Genomic DNA, 22,474 nt, shown 5'->3' with positions numbered 1-22,474 from the left:
TAAATCTACATGAATGTGCTGTCTTTGAGATGTGGTCTGTGAAATTGAGTTGGTTATTGATGGTTACTCCTAGATTTCTGACCGTTTTGGAGGGTGTTACTGTAGTTGAGCCCAGCTGAATGGTGATGTTGTGTTCAACAATAGGGTTGGCTGGAAAGATGAGGAGCACCATCTTCGCTGGGTTAAGTAGTGGGTGGTGTTCCTTCATCCAGGCCGAGATGTCTACCAAACAGGCTGAGATTCGAGCAGTCATTGTGATGTCATTGGGACAAGTAGAGCTGTGTGCCATCGGCACAGCAGTGGTAAGAGAAACCATGTGCGTGAATGATGGGTCCCAGTGATGCTGTGTAAATAGAGAAGGGAAGAACCAGTCAAGCACAGTTCCTGTGATGCCCAGAGTAGAGAGGGTTGAGAGTAGGATCTGATGGTTGACTGTGTCAAAGACTGCAGAAAGGTCCAGTAGAATCAAAAAGCAATATAATAACTCTAACAGACTCTAATAGATTAATTTGTTACATCAACACTTATGCAATTTTTGGTCATTTTTGACCAAAATCAATTTGGTTTATTTAATAAAAATGTTATACTTCATCTGAACACACACACACATAAATTGGACTGGATTTGATGAGTTTAGGCCGCGTGACAAAAAAAGCGACACTCGAGTTGTGCACGTTCAAATTTGACCAACCTGAGTAATGGGTGAGACTGTAACACAGAGCAATTTGTTTTGGAATTTTTCAAATAAAATCAAAAAGTCATCCACAATGCAGAACACACACAGACAGAAATGAAGAGTTGAGACTATTAACACTTCCACAATGCAGAACACATGTGCTCACACACACAAACAGGAATGAATGGGTGAGGCTATAACAGAGGGGTTTTGTTTTATTTTGTTCTTTGAGAATTTGCCAAATAAAATCAATAATTCAGCCACAATACAGAAAACACACACAAATGAATGGGTGAGACCATAACACATCCACAATGCAGAACACATACATAAATTAATCTTGTTACAACCAGGAATGAATTAGAGGATCTCTGCAGCCATCTACTGGTTATTATTGTCATAACATGATTTTCAAGTCAAGTAACGGACTACTTGCACTGAGCCTCATGATGTACTTCCACTTTGAAACAGTGTGGCCTGCTAGTTTCCAGTTACATTTGTTCACATGCGTCGAAGTTGCAGAAACATCACTTAAAATTAGTGTTCAAAAGAGGATTTTAAAGTATGCATCTTTTCAGAGACAGGAAATTAAATATTTTGAACATTAACGTGTGCTTCTTCAAAATTCAGTGGAAGAACAGTTTTCAGAGCTTTTATTCAGCCCTAGCCTGTCTGAGAAAGCAATGACTACATACTCCAATCCAAGCGCATTTCACCAGTTCTCCTCAAACGGAGGTCTGTAGCAGACATTTAACCACATATCAGCTCGAAACATAAATGACAAAAGGTGGAAGGAGCTCCAGCTCCTTTGAATTAAACAACTACGTGCTTCAGTCACTCACTGCTATGTTCAATGTGTGAGGGAGAGAAATGCGATGAACGCACCTGTTTTTAATAAATGTATGCTTTAATCTTTATTTTGTGTTGGGGGGGGCCTTGGTAGCTCAGCAAGTATTGATGCTGACTACCACCCATGAAGTCACTAGTTCGAATCTAGGGCATGTGTGACTCCAACCAGAAATCCTAAGCAACCAAATTGGCCCAGTTACTAGGGAGGGTAGAGTCACTTGGGGTAATTTCCTTGTGGTCGCTATAATGTGTGGTTCTCGCTCTTGGTGGGGCGCGTGGTGAGTTGTGCATGGATGCCGCAGAGAATAGCGTGGGCCTCCACATGCGCTATGTCTCAGCAGTAATGCGCTCAACAAGCCACGTGATAAGATACGCGGATTGACTGTCTCAGACGGATTGAGGTAAGTCACTATGCCACCACGAGGACATAGAGCGCATTGGGAATTAGGCATTCCAAATTGGGAGAAAAGGGGAGAAAAAAGTAAAGAAAAAATAATCTTTATTTTGTGTCACTGTTTCACTGATAAGTACAATATATTGATAAATGTTGAAATGCAAATGCATAAGTAAGAGCTGCTAAAGATAATGAGTTATAACGTTTGAAATAGATTAAATATATGTAGTGTGATTAAATATATTTTAGTACAGTTATTTGTTTATTTAATTTGATAATACTTCATTCTTCATGCTTCATTCTGCTCTGAGTGATTTTTAAAGCATGATCAGAGTAAGATAACAGCTAATGTATTTCTAAATAAATACATCTGGGACATTTATCCAAAGAAAAGTCATTATTGTAATCGTTGTATGGTGGAATTTATCATTAAATCTCAACTGGTATGAAATATCATCAGTGAATAAAACTGTTAATGAGACGGCCAGACTGCTGCAGGTTATATGTGTTTGGTTTATTATTCAGGAGCTGAGTTTAGCTACATTTGGAAAGGGAAAAAATATATTTAGTGGCAAATTTCAGCAAATTATAAAACTGTGACGTCACGTTAGCGCCAAAAATATGATTTATTGATTTAATCAGCTGACAGCCCTAAAAATAAATAAATAAATAAATAAATAAATAAATAAATAAATAAATAAATAAATAATAATAGTCTGCCTTCCCATGAATAAATCTCTGCACATAGGCGCGCTGAACGCAGTTTTGCAAGTAGCCCATTGTTCTTTTTTGCACCAGATGGCAGCAATCTGCCCCGAATTTATGACACATTCTCATATTGTTTTCATGTTTCAACTTATAGAAGAGTAGGGGTTTACTGTAGTGAAGTTAACATACATTTGTATGTGCAAATTAATGCTGTATTTGAGATGATAATGTCATGGTGTAATGATGTAATGATGTAATGGTAGATCAAATCTAAATAGTGTTATTTACATTTACATACCCCATTACATTTCTTTCATTTTTTTTTTATTTTTTTATTTTTTTATTTATTTATTTTTTTTTTTACACATTTATTGTTTTCGTCAATTTTGACCTGAAGCAATACAAGTGCGAGTCTAAAACGGACAATGCACAAAGGTTAATTTGCTTTTGGGCATGTGTGTTAGGCTATTTTAACTCGGAAACCCAGAGGTTTGCTGAATTTTCGGTTTGAAACTTCAGTTATATACAATACTTTCCTAAGTTATTTCATTTCTTTTGTCAAAGCACACAGATAATCAAATCTCTTTGTTTGTGCTCAGTTCTATCCCGAACCAGCAGAAGGCGCTCGTGCTGCATCATCGTCAGGGTATTCAATAAACATGGATCCTGATCATGAAATTACTGTTATTCTCACTTCCTGAAACATGACAGGCCATAGCACTCAGTGGAAAATATTTAGGTTTTTGAAAGTACTGCTGCTAAGTGTCATATTTTCGATTACATTTGTGTTTCTTGCTGCCACAATGAGGACATTTACATGTGATGTGAACGCGGGGCTTCAGCTTGGAAAATGGGAAAATACAACCACCATTTCTCTTCATATAAGTCCACAACACAAAAAGAATCTGCTGGCAAATTTCAAAGGAAAAAACGAAGTAGAAACAGCGATGAGTCGGTCTTTGTGCACACAAACTCCAATTGCTTACACGTAGTTTAAAGAGATTTAAACGCTTAACATCACGTGAATGGGTTTATCAGGAGATTATCTCTTCATGTTGATGATAATTGCTATTGTACTTATTCTTGATTCAATATTTTTGTTGCTTCTCATGCCATATTTTAAACTCATTCACAGCGGCAATTCAGATTCCCACTGTGTCATTTACGGAGACAAATCTGAACAAGAGCGCCCTTCGTGAATTTGACCTGCTGCTGAGGAGGGGTGAGAGATCCTTGAGATGAGACAGGACATCAAATAGACAGTGTTTTCTAAAGCATGGCAAAACTTGTTGCCGCGGTCCTATATATATATATATATATATATATATATATATATATATATATATATATATATATATATATATATATATATATATATATATATATTACCTGCCAATGGCCAGTGAAGCTTACCAGTCATAAATAATTCTCACTCACCATGAAACTGTGCTTTGCATAATTTCCCTACAATTTTTGGTCTTATGACATTTTAATTACTTTGCTATTTCCGCAACACACTCTCACAGCGAAATCGTCAGGATTCATACAACATTTCTCAATTGTGCGACTGCACTCGTTTGAATTCCTACGATTTTCACTACAGTCAGTGACATCACTAGACATCGTTTTCATCTAATACGCGACAATTACTTGCTTCTGTCACACACAACAGCTTCCTGTCCACTCTACTGTTTACACACTCTACTGATTGGTTAAGTTTAGATAAGGGGTTTGGGTAAGGGCATAATATTAATAAGTATGCCCTTAACGCCTGCACGGAATTCGTGCTTCTGCATTAGACATCTGGGAATTTGCACGTGATGAAGTCATACAAGTTTATGTGAACAACATGGTGCGAGACCATACGAAATAGCCAACTCGTAAATTATGTACGAATTTTCATGAGATGGGGTTGTATTTCTCTCATATTTACGGCAACACCGCACGTTATTACACTCACGTCAGTAGGCCTATATATTAAATTCTCTCCAAACGTCACTGTCACAGAAACATCGATATCCAACATGGTTTTATTCCTTAAATGTTTTCTTTTTGTTTGTTTGTTTTTTTGTTTTGTTTTTTGGCCATATAAAGTTATGACTGGAGTTATGACGTGTAAATAAGATGTTACGTGCCGTTTATATATGTTTTTAATAGAAGAAAAAAACGTATATAAAAAAACCTCTTAGTTAAATTTTTATCTGAAGTAAAACAGAGGACTTTGGGTAGAAGTTAGGTGCGTGACAGAATAGCCAAGCAATCAGTTTTCTCTGTGGAACACAAAAGGCAATATTTCGCAAAATGCCCAAGCTACTCTTTTCCACACAACAAAAGTAGAGTGACCAGAGGCTGTCAAGTCTCAAAAAGGATTGAAAATCTATCAAAAATACAATTTATGTAGTGTATACCAGTGGTTCTCAACCATGGAGAAGGATATAGCCTGTTCTAAACTGAATTTACTTAACATATTAAATCTGTCAGACTCAGGACATTGTTGAAAATAATTAACAGGTAAGCCAAATCTATGAGAGGGTAAAAAATACGCTGAAAAGATGCGTGTTTTTCACTATGAGCAGTCGTGCATTAGCCATTGATCTAATATGACAGCTGTTCGGTAAAGAACGTTAAACAATAACAGTTACAATGTTTAACAAAATAGCTATAGAATAGAAAAATAGGCCTGTCATATAGCCTAGAATAAACCTAATAATTCTAAACATGACGTGCACACAGAATAAAATATAGTTTAACCTGTTAAGCAGTCGGCACCTCATTGAAAATAGCCTGCGTAATCAGCAGATAAAAAAAAATGGCATACCTAGCCTAAAACAGTCATTTTCTAGGCTACTTACTCAAAAGTATATATTTTTTGATGAGCAAAATTAACAGGTCAACATAATCCGGTGAAACGGGATTTGACTCATCAGAGGCGACAGTCCTGCGCTTGGAAAAGCCGCTCGGCGGGAAAATAACTTTCAAGCATGCACAGATTTAAAGAAGATTCAAATGTGAAAACATCCGACTTTCAAGCCAACATTTCGGAAATCCACTTCCAGCACCACCACCGAAGTGATGCACCGAAGAGCACTGCAGTGATATGTGCTCTTGTAGGGGATTCTTCAGGGGTTGGAATATCTGTTGGAGAAAGGCTACACACCTCGGCGAAGCTTCTTCATTGATTTGGGTCATGATGAAGAGGTCAGTATGAAGGTCTTTTCCGCAACTGTGGGTCATTACCCAGCCTGATCTCAAGAACATTACCTGACCGTGGCAACATTTTTGCAAAAAGAAATTACGTGCTTCATCATTGAATATTTCGCTGCAGTATCCCAGTGAAATGTCAAAAAGATCTAATTATTATTATTAGATGGATTTTTTTTAACAAAAAAATGTACCTCCCTAACCATAAACTTTAACCTAAACCTAGGTTAAGTATTAAAGGAAATATTAAGAGTAAACAGAAAACAGGGAAAACTGGGCCAAAAGGGGGAATCGAACCGGGTCATTTGTATGACAATTTCACTTCCATAGTGTCTTTACACACCACACCATTAAATTTCATTTTGTCAGGTGAATGGTTTACATGGTGCAGTGAATATTGTGAAGCTTCTGAAGAGCCGTGGAGTGAAGCTGCGGTATGTTTTAGATGAAGGCCTTGCAGTCCTGGATGGTGTCGTAAATGGCCTGGATGGACCAGCTGCTCTGTGAGACTATATTATTTTGAGTAATTTTACTAATATAGGCATTTTATTAGTATGTGTATTAGAATAAGTGTCTATTTTTTGCCTTGTTTGTTTTTTTGTAGAATAGGAATAGGGCCAAGCCACAGTAAAGCTGAGTGTTAATGATGCTCCGGGACATTCATCCATGCCTCCTGAACAGAGTAGTATTGGCATCTTGGCTTCAGCAGTCAAAAGGCAAAAAGAACCTCTTAAAACACTTTGTGCACCTTGAAATATAATACAATTTATATTTCCATCAAATTAGTTATTTTATTGTTTTTGTTTAAAAGTTTTGCTAAAAAAACTGCATGACAGCAATATGTAAGTTAAACAAATTGTTCTTCATAATAACTTTTTTTCCCAGGTTGGAGGAATATCCGATGCCCAGATTGTTTGGTTATGGTCCTGAACGTGGCACATTTGAACATCTGGCACATAAGGTAAAAACTATAAAAAAATAAATTAAAAAAAACTTTTTTTAAAAATGTTTAACTAAAAAAAACAGGCTTTGTATGTCATAGCCTGAAGTGCGTTTTACAGAACACCCCTATAAATAATGAATTGCTTTATACATGTGCAATGGGCTTTATGCATGTCTCTTCCTTTATTCTGTAGTTTGGCTTGCCTCTCAGATTCATCATGTCTAATCTGTGGCTCTTCTCTCCTCTGCTCAGCAGGTAGTTTGCATTGATTTTCTTAATAATCATCAAGTAACTTGTCATATAATGGTATATACTGTTTCTGTGTATTCATCTGTGGCCCTTTCATATTGCGCTTGCAGGGTGTTGGAGAGAAAACCTGACACAAATGCTTTTGTGAGGACAACAACTGCTGTCACCATGTTTAACTCGGGTGTAAAGGTGGGACGCACATTTCTGTTTGTAACTCATAAAGTCAGTCTTAGTTTTAGCTGAATGGAGATTTCTGATTATTTCTCCCTCTCTGACTGCTCTGACAGATTAATGTAATCCCATCATATGCTGAGGCTTTCGTCAATCTGCGTATCCACTCAGCCCAGACATTGCAGGAGGTCAGAGGTCACACTGTAGCCACAGCTATCATGTTGAGTCATTCAACCTGCTCTAAAGCACAGAGTCCAAGCTCTTCTGATAGTTCATCTATTAACTTTTGCTCTTTACACCGTCTCAAACCAGTTTCAGGCAATTCACTTCATCAAAGACTATGAGTAAAGTGAAATGTTCAGAACCAAATGTAATTATTCCTAACTTAAAAACTTTCATAATTCATTTTACCCCCTCTTTTCCCTTTCTAGGTTCTGGAGTTGGTTGAGTCCACCATATCAGATGAGTGTAAGGTAAAGTTGGTCAATGGATTTGACCCACTGCCCATCATCTCCTATGATGAGCAGTCGTTTGGGTTTCAGATCATAAAGAAAACGGTGCAAGGCATGTTTCCACAGGTGACTGTGGCCCCTGGTAAGTCCGCATTTCTGTTCGCTTTGCAAAGAGCTCAAGGGACTTAAATGCCCCTTACATACATCATTGACTCTTGAAGAGCCTGCCTCTACTCTTAGTTTTGTCAAAAGCAGTACTCTATGATTATATCTTTCAGGTATCTGCGTTGGCAACACTGACAGCCATCACTACAAGGACCTCACTCAAGACATTTATCACTTTGCCCCGTCATGGTTCAAACCTGGTGATCCTCAAAGGTAGGACACAGGAAAATGGCTCTCTTTGTAGAAGAGCATATCCTCTAATATAAAAGAACTGTTGAAGCTTACAGTGTTTATATTTATGATTAAGCACTCACGTTCGTTCATTAGATTCCACGGCGTGAACGAAAGAATTTCCATTCAGAACTACGAAGAGCTTGTGCTGTTCTACTTTCAGCTCATCCAGAATAATGACATCAGGAAGTTGCCATCACCTCACAGTAGCCAGCATGAGCTGTAAGTTTGATGAGGTGTTGCTTACAGCGATCTCTGAAAACACCCAGCTTTTAGACATTAAGCTCAGGGAGCATAGTTTTAACAAACAGGAATTTCAAATCTACACATATCACTATCATATCTTTAGAAAAAAACACTAAAGAAATATAATCTGTAGATAATTACAAGATCTATAGGCTTTAAGGGTCTAACATTTCAGTCATAAAGGTTCATTCTTTCAGTCCTAAGCAAAATTGCTTTTAAACATAAAGTACAAAGGTTTTTAAAAGCTGCATTTATATCTTCACTAACATTACATTTTTTAAAAGGAAAGTCCACCCAAAAATGAAAATTCTCTCATCATTTACTCACCCTCATGCTATCCCAGATGTGTACGACTTACTTTCTTCTGCTAAACACAAATGAAGATATTTAGAAGAATATTTCAGCTCTGTAAGTCCATACAATGTAAGTGAATGGTGACCAGAAGAAGGTCCAAATGTGAAAGTTTAGATTTACTGTTAAAAATAACTTAAATATTGGCCTGTTTCCCACCTACACCAATCATATCGCTTCAGAATATATGGATTTAACCACTGGAGTCATATGGATTACTTTTATGCTCTCTTTATGTCCCATTTGGACCTTCTGAGTTCTGGCCACCATTCACTTGTATTGTGAGGACCTACAGAGCTGAGATATTCTTCTAAAAAAATTTGTTTATGTTCTGCAGAAGAAATAAAGTCATACACATCTGGGATGGCATGAGGGTGAGTAAATGATAAGATAATTTTCATTTTTGGGTGAACTGTCCCTTTAAGATTAATAATTACTTAGGAAACGTTCCCCCAAAAATCAAAATTCTCTCATTCACTCACCCTGATGCCATCCCAGATGTGTATGCCTTTCTTCAGCAGAATACAAATTAAGATTTAAAGCTCTGTAGGTCCTTATAATGTAAGTAAACGGGTGCCATCAGGCTGCTGGCTATTTGATGGACCAAAAGGCATATTTAGGCAGCTTAAAAGTAATCCACACGACTCCAGTCGTTCAGTTCTTCTGTCGCAAACCGATAGGTTGGTGTAAGAAACAAATTGATAATTAAAACGTTTTTAACTTTAAATCGTTGCTTCCACCCAGCGCTGTTTTTCTGTTTGAAATGACCTAATTCTCACGTGACTTTCATTCCTCTGTTGTATACAAAGCGCACGCTTCTGACTTCTTGCTTGAACGTGCCATAGCACCTACGTCACTGATGCACCGACTGCTGGCAGGAAGTGATTTTTTTAAAGTTAAAGGAATGTTCCGTGTTCAATACAAGTTAAGCTCAATCGACAGCATTTGTGGCATAATGTTGATTACCACAAAAATTAATTTAGACTTGTTCCTCCTTTTCTTTAAAAAGAGCAAAAATCGAGGTTACAGTGAGGCCTTACATTAAAAGTCAATGGGGGCCAATTTTTGAATGTTAAAATACTTTTTCAAAAGTATTGCCACAAGACATAAACAATATGTGCGTAAACATGATTTTAGCCTGATAAAATCACTTACTAAACTTTTCTGTGTAAAGTTATAGCCAATTTTACAACTTCATTACCATGACGATGTAATGTCAACAAACCCTAAACGATTGTAATAATGACAATTTAAACAACTTTACAGCTCAAATAATACACAAGTTTTAACAGAGGAATTAGTGCAAGTGCTTTTATCAAATTATGAGCTTCACATTTCTGCCTTTAAACCCTCCAAAAATTGGCCACATTCACTTTCATTGTAAGTGCCTCACTGGAACCTCGATTTTGCTTTTTTTAAAGAAAAGGGGGAATGAGTCTAAATTAATTTATGTGGTAATCAACATTATGCCACAAATGCTGTCAATTGAGCTTGCCTTGTATTGAACCCGGAACATTCCTTAATAAAGTTTTAATTATCGATTTGTTTCTTACACCAACCTATCGATTTGCTTCAGAAGACAGTAATTGATCGATGGGAGTCATGTGGATTACTTTTATGCTGCCTAAATATGCCTTTTGGACCATCTAATTGCCAGCAACCTGATGGCACCTGTTTACTTACATTATAAGGATCTACAGAGCTTCAACATTTTTCTAAAAATCTTAATTTGTGTTCTGCTGAAGAAAGACAGTCATACACATCTGGGATGGCATCAGGGTAAGTGAATAATGAGAGAATTTTCATTATTGGGTGAAATATTCCATTAAGTCTGTTGACTAAATGACAAAATAAACATTAGCATACAACCCTGACCATGACCGAAACTTAGCCACCATGACCGCCTTAAGCACTGTTAAGCACTATACAAACATCAGTCAAAGTCTGTAAGTGACCGTCCACCAACACAGATGCAGACCAAGCCAGCTATGGGAATGAAGGAGACAGGAATGGGCATTATGACCCAATTTACACCTGGTATTAAGATGCGTTTTTGGTGATCCAATCAAATGTGCTCAGCGCTAAATACAGGTCAAAACAGGGTCTAAAACGTTTTGTGATCGGATCACAAACCACATACGAATGTGGTCAAAAACGCATGTGAACGCATCACATTTGAGGTGTAAACGCTAATCTGTCCTGTATGCGTCCTGGACAGTAGCGAAGTGCCACCTCTGACCTGTCAAACAAACGCTGCGCTAAACCGAATGTTTATACTTTGCCGGTTACGAGCAGCTTAAAAGAAACAACTGTCAGATCTGAACATTTTAAGAAGCGGATACATACACAAACACGAGAAATTCATGGATCTTCTTCAGTATGTCTGATATCAACATGCAGGGACTTATGAGAAGCACGAACATCTGCAGCTCAGGTTAATACAGGTAATCCACTAAAATAACAGACAATTCTGCTCGAAATGTTGATTTTGTGTTTAGATTAAATTTAAGCTGGGAGAAATATTGCACCTTCTTTCGTCTTTGTCTTTTCTGACTTTGTTGTGGTTTATTATCATGCAGTAACACACTGACATAGTGATTGATGTATGTTGTCAAGAAACAGAGACCCTCCCCTCCAAATGCAAACACAAGTGTCACAGGAGATGCATTTAAGCAACCAGGTGTAAACGGGGTCTAAGATGATGATGAAATAAATACTGAGTGATGTTTAGTGGTGCTTTTGTGTATGGTTGAATGTGTTTTAGTGGGGGCAGGGGAAATGGGGTTCAAATGGACTTTGTTAATTTTTCAGTATAACAAACGCCAGCTTGTGTAAGCTATTTTCTGAGTTAGATGATACAGCTTGAACAAACATATTGCCAGTTTACTTTGTTTTGGTGCTCTTCAAAACACACTGTTAATATGTCTGACATTACATTGTCATGCATGCTGCTTTAGGGCCACATCCAAACTAGTATGTTTTAGTTTGAAAATGCATTAATTTTGCTATGTTTACACCACTGGAATGGCATTTGCCTCCACTGAAATGGAGACTTTTGAAAATGGTCTTCATAATCATCACATACTTTGGAAAACGATAATGTTAGGAAACTGAAAACAAAGTTTTCAAAGAAATATCTCTCTATATCAGCTGTATAGATAGCATTGGAAGACATTTAATTCAAAACAATCATTTAATTATTAACACAATACTTAAAGACTTATAGGTGAAGTGTTTCACTTCAGCGCCACTAGCATCACCAAACAGAATAGCAAAATAATTTTCAAGCAGGTTTCCCAAACAGTCCCTTATCTGCCATTAGTTGGACAAACTGATAGTCCTGCCCCTAATTGCGGCATTGGTTGAGTCAATGTTGCTGTGTCGGGCTGGTCGGGGCACTCAAACAAACAAAACAATGATTGGAATGTGCCACAGAACCAGTGTTTGCACTATTCGGGGGAAATAAAGCTAGGAATGGCTTACTTATAATTGTCCCTGCACATTAATCTTGAATAAGAGAAAGTCTATTTAAACATAAAAATACCATTTCAACTTTAAGAGACACTTTATAACATTGCACTCATTTACATTAAAAGCTACAATGCAGATTTAACATTCCATACATTTCCATTGCAGGAGTGTCACAGTAGTACACATTGGATTACATAGGATTAATTCTTGGGCCAGTCACAGCAAATGCAATTGATATTGAAGATGGTTCCTGTAGGGCATCTCTGTACAAAAGTCCTGCCATTAACACACTGTACAAAGGACATCAGGTCAGCAGGGTTTGCATACATCCCACCTTGCTTGCATGCACAGAACTCCTCTTCGGGTGCTGCTGCTGATTGAATATAAGGTCTTGTGGAATGGGACGCAATGGGGGGTGCTCTTGTCGTGGTCTCACCAAGCTGATGTGTTGTATTTGGAGGTAGAGGAGGTCATTCTGAAAGATAAGATGAGTAATTTGAAGGACAATGGCAGGTCATTTGATGCTTTCTCTTATTTTTCACATTAATACTCTGATTTAAAATATCTTTGTACTTAGAAAGCAATGATACTATTATTAATTATCAGTTATGAGATTTACCAGTATTAAGAAGAGCATGGAGTTGGCTGATGAGAGGGTAGTTGCCCTGCCCACAAAACTGTCCCGTAAAGTCATCGAGATCCAAAGTCCAGACAAAGGCTCCTCCAAAGTTATTCTCCTTCAGGTAACGCACCTATAAAATAACAATGAAAATTACAAATACATAATAAGACTAGCCTCTAAAATAACAGTGAAATAATAAAGACAGCATGTTTGTTCAAAAATTAAATAATTGCCTTTAATTTGTAATTGTACTAAAGCCACAACAAATTATTAAAGGGATAGTTCACATAAAAATGAAAATTCTCTCACGATTTACTCATTTTCATGCCATCCCAGGTGTGTATGACTTTGTTTATTCTGCTGAACACAAACAAAGATTTTTACAAGAATTTATCAGCTCTGAAGGTCTATACAATGTAAGTGAATGGGTGGCAAAATTTTGAAACTCCAAAATCCACATAAGGGCAACATAAAAATACTTCAGTCTACTCTGGTGGTTAAATCCTTATGTTAAGAAGTGATATGATAGGTGAGGGTGAGAAACAGATCAATATTCAAGTATTTTTTTTTTTTTTTTTTTTTTAACTATAAATTCGCCTCCCTATTTAGTTAATCTCCACTTTACTTTCACATTCTTCTTGTGTTTTTGGTGATCCACATTCTTCATGCATATCTCCCCTTACTGGGCAGAGAGGAGAATTTATGATAAAAAAATGACTTAAAAATGGATCTGTTTATCACCCACACCTATCATATCGTGTCTGAATATATGTAATAAAACACTGGAGTCTTATGGATTGCTTTTATGCTCCCTTTAAGTGGATTTTGGAGCTTCAAAATTTTGGTATCCATTCACTTGCATTGTATGGACCTACAGAGCTGAAATATTCTTCTAAAATCTTCATTTGTGTTCTGTTGAAGAAAGAAAGTGATACACTGGGATCTGGGATGGCATGAACCCTCATCAAAGTAAATCATGAGAAAATATTCATTTTTGGGTGAACTATACCTTTAAATGTTTTCTGGAAAATATTAAGAATAGATTATATTGGGGCCTGGGTAGTTCAGTGAGTAAAGACGCTGACTGCCACCCCTGGAGTCACGAGTTTGAATCCAGGTTGTGCTGAGTGACTCCAGCCAGGTCTCCTAAGCAACCAAATTGGCCCAGTTGCTAGGGAGGGTAGAGTCACATGGGGTAACCTCCTTGTTGTCGTGATTAGTGGTTCTCGCACTCATTGGGGCGCGTGGTAAATTGTGCGTGGATCGTGGAGAGTAGCATGACCTCCACATGCTGTGAGTCTCCGCGGTGTCATGCACAACGAGCGTGGATTGACGGTCTCAGAAGCGGAGGCAACTGGGACTTGTCCTCCACCACCTGGATTGAGGTGAGTAACCGCGCCACCACGAGGACCTACTAAGTAGTGGGAATTGGGCATTCCAAATTGGGAAGAAAAGGGGATAAAAAAAAAAAACAGCCTATCTTTTTTCTACCCTATATTAAAGTTTTCTAATTCCCAATAGTAGAATATTTGAGAGTTTATTTCAATTCTGTTTAAAGAATTCACAATAAATATGGTTCAAATGCAGTCATAAATATTGTCATAAGAGCAGTGTTTTCTTTTTCACAAAATGACATTTACACTCATTAAAAAAATTATTTTAAGAATTATGCATTTAAATTTCATAACAAAATTCCTTCAAACTGAATTGAGTAATCTTTAATTAAATAATATTGTTATTATTATTATTATTATTATTATTATTATTAATAATAATTATTATTTTTTATGAAATAAGTATTTTAAGTTTTATTAATTTGATTTTGTGAAACTATAATAATAATAATAATAATAATAATAATAATAATACATTTTATTTATAGGCCCCTTTCACGACACTCAGGGTCACCTTTCAAACAGAACACAAAAAAGTCATCCTTGAAAGCATCGACAATAACAACATTAAGCAAACAATACTATGTATATACAATAAAACATTGGAAGATACAAAGTATGAACTCAATGCATGCACAGTCATAAAAAATCCTGTTTAAAAAGGTGAGTTTAAAGACGAGATTTAAAAGTATGAAGACTTTCACTGTTACGAATGTCCAGAGGAAGGGAATTCCATAAGTGAGGGGCAATATAACTAAAGGCTCTAGACCCCATAGTGTTCAGACGAATACGTGGTATAACAAGAAGAGTTGACGAGGAAGATCTAAGGGTATGAGTAGGTGTATAGATATGAAAAAGATCAGAGAGGTATGAAGGAGTAAGATTATTTAAGGCCTTGTAGGTAAGAAGCAAGATTTTGAAATCAATTCTGTACTTAACCAGAAGCCAATGCAAATGTTGAAGAACAGGTGAAATGTGTTCAATAGAGGGGGTTCTAGAAATGATTTGTGCAGCTGAGTTCTGGACCAGCTGAAGTTTATGAAGAAGTTTGGAAGGAAGACCAGAGAAGAGAGCATTGCAGTAATCAGTACGTGATGTAACCAGTGCATGAACGAGAATGGCAGTGCTGTTCAATGTGAGAGAGGGACGAAGACGATTAATATTACGTAAATGAAAGTATGCAGAGCGAGTTATATTATTAACATAGGCTTCAAAGGATAAGGTGCTATCAAGGACGACACCCAGACTCTTAACCTGTGGTGAAGGAGAAGCAGTGGACTGATCGATAGTCAGTTTTTGCCAAATTAGATTTGGTGCCTACAAGGAGAATTTCGGTTTTACCACAATTTAATTTGAGAAAATGAGATGAGAACCAGTTTTTAATTTCAGATAAACAGCTGGAAAGAGAGGGCGGAGGAAGGGAAGAAGTGTGCTTGGAAGACAGGCAGAGCTGGGTGTCGTCGGCATAGCAGTGAAAATTGACACCATGTTTCCTAAATATATGACCAAGGGGCAGTAAATAAATAATAAATAGAAGAGGGCCCAAAACTTAGCCTTGTGGAATGCCAGTGATAACTTGTGATGATTTAGATCTAAAATTTTTGAGTTGTATAAACTGAGTGCAACCAGAAAGATACAATCGAAACCAAGACAGGGGTGTGCCCGTAATTCCAACTGAGACCAGCCTGTCTAGGAGGATGTTATGTGAGATCGTATCAAAGGCCACACTCAGATCAAGAAGAATGAGTAGAGACAGCTGACCAGAATCCACAGCCAACAGCAGATCATTAGTCATTTTGACAAGAGCGGTTTCCGTACTATGATGTGGACGGAAACCCGATTGAAATTGTTCAAACAAATTATTAGCTGAAAGATAATCATAAATCTGAACTGCAACACTCCTTTCCAAAAAATTTTAAATAAATGGTCAATTAGAAATAGGACGAAAATTATCCAAATTAGTAGGATCTGCCCCTGGTTTCTTGAGTATTGGGGTTATCGATGCAGTTTTGAATGATATAGGAACCAAGCCAGAAGACAGTGAAGAATGAACGATCTCAGTGATTAAAAAAGACAGAGAAGGTAAACATGCTTTAACTTAAATATGTTGGAAGAGGATCAAGTTGACAGGTGATGGGTTTGGATTTCTGAATAATAGAGGATATCTCATGAGAAAATGCAGAAAGAGGTAGTTCGAAGGAAACTGAGCCTGACGGGCCACAACCATCATTATTTAAAAGTATTTGCTTATGAATATTTTCCATTTTGTTATTTAAATAATCCATAAAAGTGTTACATACAGTAGTAGAATACATATGTGATGGTAGAGACTCAGGTGATTTTAGTATATTGTTTACAATGGAAAAAAGAGATCTAGTGTTCCCTTCACCTGTCCTAATTAGATTAATACAAAATGTTATTTGATGGAATTTTGTTATGAAATTTAAATGCGTAATCATAAAAACAGGCAAAAATATTATTTTATGTATATTTCTTACTGTTAAAATAGATTAATACACTAACATTTTCCATGGACTCCCTTGCGCCCTATTGAGGACCCCAATTTGAAAAAAACTTGATTTTAAGCATGTTGTCAGAAATTGCAAACATGTTATGTAGTTTCTAACCCCTGTCACATATTTTACCTTTGTCTCAAAGCTCTCCTTAGTATCAAATCCCACCCAGTCCTGTCCCTTGGTTGCATATGGAACTTTCTGATCATTAATCCACTGTATGGTGGCTCCTTGAAGGAAAGTGCAGATCTAAATGGAAATGATCGGCCCATAACTATTCAGATTCTTGCAGTCCAAAAATATGTCACACAATTAAACAATTGCTATAATTTAAGTGCATGAGTTATAAATAAGGCTGAAGGTAAGACCTCATAGTAGGACAAGAATCCAGCCTCTCTGGTGTATGTTCCAGCTGAAGCAGGACCACTAGCTGGAGCTCCCACTCCACTGGTTGTGTACGACAGACGGAATGTTCGTCCATATGCTGCAAACCCCATCCTCAACTTATCAACAGGGGCGCCCTGATTTCTCCAGTATTTAATTGCAAAATCCTGCATTGTCAAGGTGAATCAATTGTTCATTTTGCTTCTGGTCACTTGTTCCCAGCTTCTTGTTATTTGCAATGACTCACAGTGTTCACATTATATTTCTGTTATACATGGTTGTTATTAAGAGGCCATTTTTTTTTTAATTATGCCACCCTACGAACAGATTACTTCTGTTGTCTATGCAAATGAAGCATTGATAGAAGAAAGTGTTATAACATAAAAAATAATTGTTCACTGTATGAGATGCACTTTCACCTAGTTATCTGTGAAAGCTAGATTGCTATAAAACTTCTGTCATCATTTCGTCACCCTCATGTCATTGCAAACCTTTTAGACTTCCTTTCTTCCCTGGAACATAAAAGTAGATGTTTGGCAGTATGTTAGCCTCAGTCACCATTAACTTTTACTGTTTGGAAAAAAGAGGCAATGAAAGTGAATAGTGACAGAGGCTAACATTATGCCTAACAACTCCATTTGTGTTCCACAGAAGAGAGTAATAGAGGTTTGGACCAGCATTGGATTACATTGCGATTATATAAGGAAAATAAAAGGTGAAAGGCCTTCTTACTGTATTAAAGTAGATCTTGTTTCCTTTGTCTCCAGAGCCACGATAAAGAGGACTGTTGTGCCCAGTGAAACTCTCCCATGAACCATAGAAGTCATAGGTCATGACACTGATGAAGTCCAAACACCTGCATCACCAGTAATCAATAGCAAGTTTATACTTCAGTTTGGCTTTTTTGAGGGACATTGTGTGATTCTTGGCAATCTGCATTGCATGGATCTGCATTTAAGGTAGTCTGTCTTAAGCGTTATGGTATTATTTAAAGTGAACCAAACTAATATGAAAAATTTTAGTCCTATACATCAAAATACTTCCAAATGAAAAATGTTTCAACTTCAGAAGATATACTTGGCAATTTCTGCTATTTCATAGGCAGTATCAATGGTTTCTTTCCCAGCAGCCACTGCAGCAGTGAGCATGAGTCTGGGGCATCCAGTTGCATCACTCTCTGCCTTGTAAGCTTCCAGGAGTTCCTGTTATGGCCAAATATAATCTTTTTTGTTATTAATCATTATATTCACATTAAAAAAAAATGTATTTCATTATCATTTTATTTCCAGTGTTGTAATTTCCAGTGGAAACATACATTTACATAAATCTGAAGTATAGCCTATACATGCCACGCTCATTCTTTCTCTGATTCTCAATTGTTTTAATTATTTCTCACTGTCTTAGATATCCCTGCCAGCAATCTGCTGGAGACCAGCAATGCTGATCTTACTATATTGATTCAAACAGTCAGAACATCATCAACTTACCATGTAAGTGCATGTGAGTGCAATTCATAATTTGGTGTTTAAAGTCAACTCAGAAGTCATTGTGTGAAAGCTTTGCACACAGAATACAAAACTGTAAATGCCAAAGTACCTTGCAGAGCAGAGTGAATCTTTGCTTGTCCTCTGGAGGACTTCCACGGGATCCAGGATATTCCCAGTCAAGGTCCAGTCCATCAAATCCATGGGTCCTCAGAAATCTGATGGAGGACTGAATAAAAGTCTGTCTGTTTTGTGGTGTGGACACCATGGTACTAAACCTGAAATTATGGCAAGTGGTTCCAAGAAGAATAAATAAACACAGTTCTGTTCAACACATATTCTACAAAGCTTGATGTTTGAGCAGGACACTTACTGAGCTGTTCCAAAATTCCATCCTCCAACAGCCAAGAGTGTTGTTAAGCTGGGATTTCTATCAAACCAAATATTTGTAACATATGGACTGAAATGCTCTCTGACAACATTAAATCACAATCAATTACTTTTCGAAATAGCATTACATAATACATAACTGTAGCCTACATAACATCTGATCATGTCAGAGGGTGAGGGGAGACAAGGGGACCCAAACGCAGAGGGAAACAGTCAATGAGTTTATTAACAATAAAGTTTGTAAAGAAGTACAGGCACACCCGGCACCGGCTGCAGTGATGAGTAGAGTCAAAAGCTATAGCCGCTCAGCAGGCTAAGGAATGAGTGTGTTAGTATGATGAGTACGTGCATTTTGGAAGTCAGGAGCAATCTGAAGAGAGTCCGTTGAAGCTGGTGTGGTGCAAAGTAAAGGCCAGGCGAATTTCTCCCCCGACACACAGACAGTGACCGAGGAACCCTCCTCCAAGGGAACTGGGTGACAATACAGGCGACGGTGAACAGGAAGTTAACCACACCTCTAAAGACAGGCAACCAACAGACACATGAGCAATCTCCAACTAAACAAGAGAGCACAGTTAACATGGGGAACGATCAGGAAATGGTCCGATAAACTTGGGAACCAGCTTATGTACGTGAGGGGAGATGGAGTGGAATGTCCTGGGAGGACAACTAAACCTTCTGCCCGCACACGTTAGTCGGGGGCTTAGACCGGTGTTGGTCTGCTGACCTCTTAACATGAGCGCCAGTCCATAAGAGGGCTTCTCTGGCAGCTTTCCAGGTGCGTCGGCACCTCTGTAAAAATGTGTGAACGAATGGGACCTGAGCATCGGGCAACAGAGGGGGCTGGTAGCCGAGGCTACACTGGAAGGGTGACAACCCTGTAGACGATGCAACAATGAGTTATGTGCATACTCGACCCAAACTAAACTTTAGCTCCAAGAAAAAGGTTACGGGAGGCCATACATCGCATGGTCTTTTCCAGTTCTTGGTTAGCTCGCTCCGCTTGCCCATTTATCTGGGGGTGAAACCCAGAGGAAAAACTCACTGTAGCCCCCAGCTGTCAACAGAATTCTGCCCAAAAACGTGACAAACTGGGGGCCTCTGTCAGAAACCACGTTGACCGTGAGGCCTTGGATGCAGAGGACGTGATTAATGACCACTACCGCTGTCTCCCTCGCTGAGGGGAATTTGGGGATGGGAATGAAATAAGCCGCCTTTGAGAACTGGTCCACTATGGTCAACACAACTGTGTTGCCATGGGAGGGGGGGAGACCAGTTACAAAGTCCATGGCTATGTGCGACCAGGGTCTCGTAGGGACTGACAGCGGTTGGAGGAGCCCAGCCGGGGGGTCACAGGAGGTCTTATTAGTCGCACAAACTGGACAAGCAGCAACGAACTGGCGAACATCCCGCGCAAGCGATGGCCACCAGAAACGCTGTCTAAAGAGCATCTCGGTACAAGTAGCCCCTGGGTGGCAGACGACATTAAACGAGTGACCCCACTGAAAGACTTGCGTTCGAACTGATAGCGGAGCAAACAGCTTACCTGCTGGGCAAGTGGTGGGGGGCGCGGTGTTATGTAGCACAGTGCGGAATTTACCCTCCACCTCTCAGGATACCATGGTATCCACTGGGGCGGTAGAGGTCTTGATTTTGAAACATTGAGATAAGGAATCGGGCTTGATGTTTTTGGAGCTGGGGCGATATGACAGGGCGAAATCAAAACGTGTGAAATACAACACCCAGCAAGCCTGCCTAGAGTTAAGATGTTTAGCGCTACGGATGTACTCTAGGTTCTTTAGATCAATGATGCCAAAATAGTTGCAGCGGAAAACGTGGCTTCAGCCAGCGGAGACCAGCAAAAGTCAGTGCATGTGGAGGTCAGATCCATCAGGGGCATGGCGAGTTGGCTATAATTTCTTATAAATCTCAGATAAAATGGCGAATCCCAGAAACCTCTGCAATGCCTTGCAAGAATCTGGGGTTGGCCTCTCGGAGACGGCTTCAGATGAAACGAAGAATCCCAAGAATGGAACCGACTGTGTGAGATCCTAATATCGTCAAGATAAACAAAAACAAAACGATCGACCATGTCTCTAAGCACGTCATTCACAAGCCCCTGGAAGACGGCGAGGGCATTGACCAATCCGAAAGGCATGACCAAATATTCAAACTGCCCCCTATGGGTGTCAAATGCCGTCTTCCACTCATCCCCCTTCCTGATACAGACCAGGTGATAAGCTTTGCATAGGTCCAACTTCGTAAAGACGGACACCCCCTGCAAGAGTTGGAAGGCTGAGGACATCAATGGCAAAGGATAGCGGTTCTTCACCATGATGTCATTCAGCCCCGATAATCTATGCAGGGTCTAAGCAAGCCATCCTTCTTCTCCAAGAGGAAGGGCGGATGAGACCGGCTGCTAAAGAATAATTTATATACCTGTTCATGGCCTCCCTCTCGGGAGCAGAGAGTGAATACAGCCATCCTCGAAGAGGAGAGGTGCCAGGAAGCAATTCTATAGCACCGTCGTACGGGCGATGAGGAGGGAGGGTCACGGCGCGGGACCGGCTGAACACCGCCCTCAAGTCGTGGTATGCCAACGGTACTCCAGACAAATCTGCTGGTGCATCCTGCAAGAAAACACAAGACTGGACAGGGGAGACAGCAGAGTTAAGACAATGTGAAAAACAAAAAGCAAGGACTGTGTTGGTTGCCCAATCTATGTGTGGGTTGTGTGTTACCAACCAGGGATGTTCCAGCACAACTGGGGTCGATGGGGAGAAGATGAGATAGAAGGACATCTGTTCAGAATGCTTAACGGAGACAAGGTGATTGGTTTCGTGGAATGGGTGATGCCTGACAGGGGCATGCCACTAATTGTGTGGGTGGTGATCGGTTCATCCAATCGGACCCTGGGGAGCCGCCATTTGGAAGCCAAATCTGTGTCAATGAAATTCTCTTTGGCACCAGAATCTACCAAAGCTGAAATCATATGACTGTTAGTTCCATTCTGCAGCCGGGCTGGAAGAAATGTGTGATGTCAGGGGGCTTTGTCCAAGGGTATCGCGCTCACCAGTAACCCCCTTACTACTGATGAGCGTTGTCTTTTAACGGGCATGTTGCAGAGAGGTGGCCCGATCGGCCACAAGAAAAACATAACCCCTTAAGAAGCCACTGCTACTGACTGACTGTCTCAGAAGCGGAGGCAACTGAGACTTGTCCTCCGCCACCCAGATTGAGGTGAGTAACCGCACCACCACAAGAACCTAGTAAGTAGTGGGAATTGGGAATTCCAAATTGGGGAGAAAAGGGGAGAAAAAAAAGAAGCCACCGCTGCCTTTCTTTATGTGACACCGGAATTCTACCCACCTGCATGGTTTCAGAGTCGAGACGAGTGTCAGGTGATCTGGTAGAAGGAGTGGGTCGTAGGTGAAGATCAGCTTCCTGAAAGGGCGAAAAGCGGCTAGAAATGTGGAGAAAATGTGGAGGGCTGCAAGGAGAAGAACAGTGAGCATCTTGAGAGAAAAGCTCTAAAAGATCCCTCACCTGAGAACGGAGCTGGAGGGAGGATGCGCGCTTC

The 22,474-nt window shown here is 39.2% G+C and overlaps 1 protein-coding gene and 1 pseudogene across 1 annotated transcript; one reads left to right on the top strand and one right to left on the bottom strand.

The window, feature by feature from the left end:
- The first annotated feature begins 158 nt into the window (after nucleotides 1-158).
- On the top strand, nucleotides 159-8,265 carry LOC127419382 (N-fatty-acyl-amino acid synthase/hydrolase PM20D1.2-like; annotated as a pseudogene).
- Nucleotides 8,266-11,191: 2,926 nt separating this feature from the next.
- Nucleotides 11,192-22,242, bottom strand: LOC127419459 (acidic mammalian chitinase-like). Its single transcript, XM_051660848.1, has 9 exons — nucleotides 21,334-22,242; nucleotides 18,878-18,934; nucleotides 18,617-18,782; nucleotides 18,098-18,222; nucleotides 17,753-17,876; nucleotides 17,005-17,187; nucleotides 16,769-16,885; nucleotides 12,727-12,859; nucleotides 11,192-12,582 (listed from the first exon to the last, which is right to left on the bottom strand). Exons 1-9 carry the CDS (start codon nucleotides 21,693-21,695, stop codon nucleotides 12,578-12,580), a joined length of 1,272 nt encoding a protein of 423 aa, XP_051516808.1. The 5' UTR covers nucleotides 21,696-22,242; the 3' UTR covers nucleotides 11,192-12,577.
- Between the last annotated feature and the right edge of the window lie 232 nt (nucleotides 22,243-22,474).

This window comes from Myxocyprinus asiaticus, chromosome 28, assembly GCF_019703515.2.
Source record: "Myxocyprinus asiaticus isolate MX2 ecotype Aquarium Trade chromosome 28, UBuf_Myxa_2, whole genome shotgun sequence".
NCBI lineage: Eukaryota > Metazoa > Chordata > Actinopteri > Cypriniformes > Catostomidae > Myxocyprinus > Myxocyprinus asiaticus.
Note: the sequence above shows the minus strand (reverse complement) of the source record. Positions and strands in the feature narration are given on the sequence as shown.